Genomic DNA, 7,272 nt, shown 5'->3' on the forward strand with positions numbered 1-7,272 from the left:
GCTAGGATGTCTCGGTTTTTTGAGGCTACATAATTAGTACATTCTAGAAGAATGTTTCTGGACAGACGTGGTGCAGAGGTAGAGCTATCGACCAAGATCGTAGGCTTGGTTCCCATCTTGGCTGTCCATGTGTCGAAGTGTCCTTGTGCGAGACACTGAACCCCTCATCGTTCCTGGTGGTTATAGGTTGGTGTTGTGAATGGGTGAATGGGACTGTGAGTCCTTCTAGGATTTTCTAAGAAGGCAATAAAGTGCCATTTACCATTGCTTGACCTTGATTTTTGCAATAAAGTTGTCTACTTTTAGCTAGGAAAAAAAACGAATTGAATTACAATTACTTTTTTCTTACGTCAGATTTGTACAAAATGAGCTTAGAAAATCATAGAAGAACACTCCAAGTCTGTCAGATCAACCTTTGTTGGTTGGTCGAACATGTCCCATTAGTTCCTAAACACTCAAAGCTGTTCCCACCGTCTTCTCATTATACCTGAGCTAGCTTTTTAAGCTTAGGTACTTAATAATCTCCCCTTTTGTCAGAAAATGTTGCGTGGAGAAACACCGCCAAAGAAATTTGTGTTACAATACTTATCTCACTTGCACCTCTTTTTCAATTACACCCATGGCTGACTTCTTTTATCCCTTTCAAATTCATTCCCAATGACCTTTATGTCATCAAATTTGGCCAAGTGTGGAAAGAAGTTTTTCAACAGTGTTAATTGTTTTAGGCATTGATGTGCAGAGAGGTAATTGTAATTCATTTGCACCCACAGTTTCTTTCTCTGTACTTCGCATCTCATGTTTTTTTTTTTTTTTGTTAGGCTGTTATTCTCATCCGGCCCATCTTTCCTAGTTAAGTGAGCTGTCCATTAAATAAGAAGCCTATTATTGTGGCTCAGCCTTGGTGCATCGAGAGTCTGTATATTAATAAAAAGTATTAATTTATATTTAAATGCATAATGAATCTCCATTATGTCCCAGTTCTCAAAGGCAAAAACATTCTTGAATAATAAAATACCTTCCAAATCTGATTGAATGAATAGTTTCATTTTTGTTTTGGCTTTCAGCACATTAAGTGGCAGTTATTTTTCTTTTTTAAATCAGTTTTATGCTTTCTTAATGAAGCTTGATAAGCCAAAAAAGTCATTCTACCAAATACAATGAAATGTAGTGTCTTCTGTGACAAAGAGTGTGATTTTTTTGACAACATAAACTAATTTGTTAGACCCTTCTATTGTAGTTTAGATCAGATCCCCAAATAGTCTCAACATTTTTGTTTTTTCTGCTCTAATTCTTTTATTCCCTTTATGGTAAATGATGAATATTTATTGCGTTTTACTGCCATCTTAAATGACTCAAAGTGCTTGATAGTCACAGACCCGTTCACCCAAACAATTGGCTGTATATAGAGATTTGGACAGACCGGGTGTGACATCATCCATAGACAATCCATTACCTCCAGAGAAATAAAATCAATTCAGTTACCATTTTTCTGTGATATGGACATCGCCGTGTTGGAGTCAGTCGACAGTGTTTGGTCAGAGTCGGTGTTAGTCGATGTTACTAGGGCAACTACTGCTGCCAATCAGGTTTAAGCTTGTTCAAAGTCCACACCCCTTCCACTGAAAGTTCGGGGGAATCTGTCAAGGTGTGAGCCAGCAAGCACCACATGCTTTCATTGAGGCATCTGATTGGTCAGTTTATAGCTTGAATAACTCAAGATAAAGAAAACATATAATAAAAAGAAAAAAAATGTGAATTAGCAATATGCTATTATATTAGTAATAGCTGTTTATTTCTCAATAGACACTTCGAAACATGACCGACCGCTCTATGTCTTTGTACCATGGCCATCCCATGATGTCTTTTAAAGCTTGATTTATATTTTTTTCATTAAAATTTCTGTTTCGGGCTGCACGGCGGCAAAGTGGTTAGGGCTTTTCCCTCATAGCAGGAAGGTTCAAATCTCAGCTGGAAGCCTCCTGTTTGGAGGTTACATATTCTCCCCGTTCATGCGTGTCTTTTCCCCTACTTCCTCCCAAAGGATTTTAAGTCATGTCAGTTCACATATTTTTCTTAATTTTGTCTCTTTAGTTTTTCATTGAATTCATTAGAGTAATTTGTATGCTATTTCATGGTTTCACATGGTTCTTTGCGGTGCTGCAGAGGGTTTTTAACAAACAGCATTGAAGAGTTCCAGTGTTGTTTAAAAAACAAAACAAGTATTTTTGTATGTTCAGTTAAAATGTATGGATCTGAACTACCCAGAGGTTTTGACATCATTTGCATTCCTTTTTATGCATGATTATCTTTAGACAATTTAGATTTGTTTCCCAAATGTTTATTTAATTTGATCAGAAATGATCAATGATAGGTAAAGGTAGGACATAAAAATAGTTCAACTGTTTCTGTACATGACTTAAAAAGATGGTTTCTTTGAAGCTCAATGTAATTTTGATTAAAAATGTTTCGCAAAATTACAAATTTTATTCTAACTTGTTGATTTTAAAAAAGAAAGTTAATAAGATTGGAAAACATAAAGACAAAAAAGAATGTTAGCCTTTTTGTTTGTTTTTTTAATCAAACGTCTTCTCGTTTGGTCTTTTCTCCAATCAAATGCACTCGAAATGATTCCAATCTGAGATACAAGCACATACTTTGCATAAAACTTTTCTTACTTCTTGGCACTTTCTCAGATTTTACTTGTGCAGGTAACCTTTTCTTGGCTTTTACATCAGATTGTCAGTGTCTTTTGTGCTCTCTGTCCCTTGTGCATACATGAGGCTGAGCTTGGAACAATGAGCGGGCTTTCTCTCCTCTCATTCTCAGAGCTGGTTGAATCCAGCTCTTCCTGCTCGGAGTCTTTGCTACAAGGCCTGTCAAGCAGCCTGACAAACTCATTCTTGGCTGGCGGCACTTGTTCCTGTCTGATGAAAACGTTTCACTGCTGTCTTTTGCTTTTTGCCTTTGCCTTGGGTTTTCCAGAACACATCCCTGAGCGGGGGATTATTGTTTCAAATTTTGAAAGTGTGTGTATAAACACACCAAAAAGGCTTTAACTCAGTTACAGAAGTAATCTTTCCAGCTGGTTAGTTTCCATCGTCATTGTCGCTGACTGTCAGACATTGTTTATTGAAATTTGATAAAAGATGTTCCAAAGAGGGTAAAAACCTACTTTCAACTGTGTTTCTGGCCTTAAGTCTTTCTTTTTAGCAAAGCATGGATGTACCTTAGGATCTCATCTTTTAGAAAAGGATGTTAGCCACTAGGGATGCAACAATTACATTCAAATAGAACTCTTAAATACTTGTAAACATCACAACTTATAAGAACTGCAGCAATTAAAGCAGTTCTCTTAAGTTTTGAGAGCTGAATGTCATACACAATCTAAACTGAACCAATTTAAAATATTTAGAACTGACTTTCTCGTGGTAGTGTTGCTGTTAAATATTTATATATATGTATGTATATATACAGGTTTACCTGAAAATGTTAGTGGAAATCTGCGTAACTTCAAGTAAACACAAAAGTTTTCAATGCAGAAGCCCAAAATTCATGTTTAGATAGACTTTTCATTGGAAGAGGCTACATGAACGTGCGTCGCAAAGGGGGGTGTGAACGTAACAGCTCTCTGACATTATAGAAATAAATGTTTTTCCACCCCAAAATAAGAAGTGGGGACCTAAACATTGTAGTTTTTTTGTTCTGTAAACAGGTAAAAATACATATCCCCCCTATTTTTTCCTCTATTCACTTCACACAGCTGCCTAAGCGGAAACGCAAGGTCATTTTTTTACAAGACCTGGTGTTTTCTGTCCTAGAAGCAGATGTGTTGAAATAAAGTGCGATTAAAAGGATTCCAGCAGTCTGAATTGACTACGGTTCCAGTCGCAGACAAAGCCCGGTTGGCAGGTCGTACCGACAGGTGTACAGCAATTCCGAAACCAAAGAGGGGAAAGAAAAATGTAAAAAAAAAAAAAAAAAAAGGAAGAAAAGAGGGCAGACAGGAAGGCCATGTGGAGAATAGGGGCTCAGTCAGACGGCGATGAAAAGAACCTTCACCTGAACGCACCACTGCATCCTAATAATTCCTCAGTCTACAAAAACCAGACATCCACCCCCACCCCTCGCTTCGTCTTTGACTTAATCCTTGTGTTTTAGTGTTTATTCAAGCAGCTGTGAGGACCACTCCCCCCGACTACACATGGATGGTTGTATTTAAAGAGGATACGGGCATCTGGGGTTTATTTCGATCACTGCTTTTATTTGGGATGTACATGTGGCATCTCTGGGCATTCCTTCTTCTGGTTTCAGCTTCGCCCTTTAGGGGTCGCCACAGTTAATCATGTGGCTCCATGTAACCCAATTCTCTGTATCCTTGTTTTTTTTTTTACTGTCTTCATGCCATTTTTCACTGTATCCATAAATCTCCTCATTGGTTTTCCCCTAGCTCTGCTCCTTTCTGCTCTAACCATGTGGACAGTATAGGTCCCACAACCAGTTGCTTAATTTGGACATGCAAGGGTCAAGAAAGGGGCAAAACTAACACAAAAAAGGTTTTCCCCATAATTGCTTATGTCTCTTTGTACTATGCATGATTATGAACCTTTTAACACTGGAGCTTTAGCTTCAGTGTGTAAATTATCTTGATGACAGTAACTTTTCAACCGTTGACAGTGGATTCTAAAGGGGAGAAAAATAGCCTTTGCTGATATGCAACACTTTACAGTAGTAACGTACCTACGCAATAAACGTAAATCCAACCCATTTTCACTCCCAACTTGTCATATATGGACATATGGTTTGCCCCCCCTGCGTAATTTTTTGACATTGTGGGTTTCTCCAACTCATCGTTTTTTGACATACTGGCTGTTCCGTTAAATCAAGGGTCTGCAACCTCCGGGCCACAAAGCAGTACTGGTCCAAGGGCCGCTTGGTACCGGGTCACAGACAGGGAAAATTTACATATGCTACTGGTATTGGTACCCTAACCCTAACCTGGTCCCGCTTCCGGTACCGCCTCAGGTACCTCCTCAGGTACCGCCTCAGGTACTGCCTCAGGTACTGCCTCAGGTACTGTGTCCCTAAGGTTGGTTACCTGTGATTTAATAGGAAAAGCCAGTACATCAAAAAACGACAAGGTAGAGACACCCAAAATGTCAAAAAGTGATGTGGAAGGGGTCCAAACAAAACTTCCATCTATGACGAGTTGGAATTGAGAATGTGTAGATATATCAGCTAATTCTATTACAGAGAAAAGTAAAATGGCACAAAGTTGATATTGAAAGCCGCTTTTCTCCACTCCAGAATCAGTTGATTCACAGTAAAATAGTCAAAGGTTAACGGTAAGTCAAAGAGCGTGTTATTTAGGTGTCTTCTTCAATATGTTAAATGTTTAAGAAATGCTTATTGAAAGACCAGAAACTCACACTTTAAATATCTGAGCCATAATCTAAGCCCCTTTTGGGATGATTGGTTTAGGAACAACACTAGAAGTATTTTGTAGATTGGATATGGACGTACCTTACTATTCCTATGTTTGTCTTCTCAAAGTCAAACAGGGGTAAAAGTAGGCTGGGTTTGTGGTCATTCTTGCATTTTTGGTGTTGTTCTCCCAAGTACTAGAAGCTTCCACATAGAAGAACCAAAAGTATTAAAAAAAATCAGCGAATTATTGACATATTTTGATTAGAATTGCAATAAAATAGTATGTCACAAATGTCACATGGACTCTTTAAGAAGAAAACAGCTTTATTCAACTGATATTCAAACACATGTCAAATAATTCCTAAAATTGATGCGACCTTTTAATGTCTGAAGCTCACCCCTCCCCCAGGGGATCGATCAAATGGATAGAACATATTTCAGCTAATGGGACTTTAACTTTTAACTTTAGTTCTAGTTTGTGTCCACTACTTATTTTTTTCTATAGGTTGCCAGCATTTCCTGAATACATCTTACATTTTAATTTGTGGACTTTTAGAAGATAACCAGTTTGAGATATGTTTAAGACACTTGGGACAGTTTCATAATATTTTCAGAGAAAATTTTCTGCAGATGTTAAATATTTCAGTGACCGTGCTAGAGAAAACAACAAAATATAGCTAGACTGTTGTTTACAGTCCTTACTACACTTCTGAAAGTTACTGGGATCAGTGAAACCAGACCTTTGCATTTCAGAATTTGCATTTCTTGCAGTTACATAGACAGGAATTCAGAGTGTTTGACAAGGATTTTAGCATTTGAAATTTCCAAATTGCTACAGATCTGTTCGTTTGTGTAGGTTCCTAGACACATTTTCTTTTACTTTTTCTTTCATACTGGCCTCCTTCTTTCTGTTGAGTGAGAAAAGCCGATTCGACCATCAGGATGAATCATTTTTGAAAAACTAGTAGTTTTATGGAATCTGCTTCTCACAATAAACTCCATGGTTACTGTCCTTTCCACACAAAGGACCCATTGATTGCATTGGGAAGGAGGGTCAGGACCCTAATACTTGAAGTTTTGTTCCAAAGAGTTGATTTCTGAAGCAAAAGTCCCTGACTGGCAAATGACTGGCACTCAACATGACAGCATGACCCAATGAAGCCAGTCATTCTTAGCTGTGACTTTCAAACTATTATTTCTACCTTATCACCTAACTCAACCTCTGATCATCTAGTGTACCTCCTGATTTTTCTACTTTTAGATTCTTTAGACTTTTTTAATGTTTGCTCCTAAATGTCACAGTTGGTCTAATCTTGAGTTATTAGTAGAGTCTTGACACTCCACACAGATTTGTGCAGTTTTATTCCCTTTGCTCACCACTTGCAATTACTTGTAATGAGCGTATGGACATCTAAAATCTAATGGTTTGTCTCGTCTTTCTTCAAAAGGAGGAAGATGACACGGCCTTGACACGTAACGGAACACAAGAGTTCATGACCTTTGAGATCCCCCTAAGCGACTCAGGCTCAGCAGGTTTGGGGGTCAGCGTAAAGGGCAACCGCTCAAAGGACACCCAGGCTGATCTGGGTATCTTTGTAAAATCCATAATCAACGGGGGTGCTGCTAGTAAGGCAAGTAACAACTTTTTGTCTCTCTTTTCTCCCCTTAAACCAGTCTGCAACTCAGTGATTTCATATGCTGTTTCTGACGTAACCTGTATGAATGGTTTTTTCCTTGGACTAAAACCACTGCATTCTCACTTTCAACTTGTTATGTACTGACAAATGGTTCAGACCCCTTCTGCTCCACTTTTTCATGTTTTGGGTGTCCCCAACTTGTCGTTTTTTT

The 7,272-nt window shown here is 38.3% G+C and overlaps 1 protein-coding gene across 2 annotated transcripts in view; it reads left to right on the forward strand.

Moving 5' to 3' along the window:
* The window catches only part of LOC112151407 (partitioning defective 3 homolog), a 438,282-nt gene that overhangs the window by 224,876 nt on the left and 206,134 nt on the right, over window positions 1–7,272 (forward strand). For both annotated transcript variants that reach the window (XM_024280344.2, XM_024280343.2), the window contains exon 13: window positions 6,873–7,055. In XM_024280344.2, the coding sequence (XP_024136112.1) occupies window positions 6,873–7,055 (183 nt within the window). The remainder of the gene's footprint in view (window positions 1–6,872; window positions 7,056–7,272) is intronic.

Source organism: Oryzias melastigma, linkage group LG20 (genome assembly GCF_002922805.2).
Source record: "Oryzias melastigma strain HK-1 linkage group LG20, ASM292280v2, whole genome shotgun sequence".
In the NCBI taxonomy this organism is placed as follows: domain Eukaryota; kingdom Metazoa; phylum Chordata; class Actinopteri; order Beloniformes; family Adrianichthyidae; genus Oryzias; species Oryzias melastigma.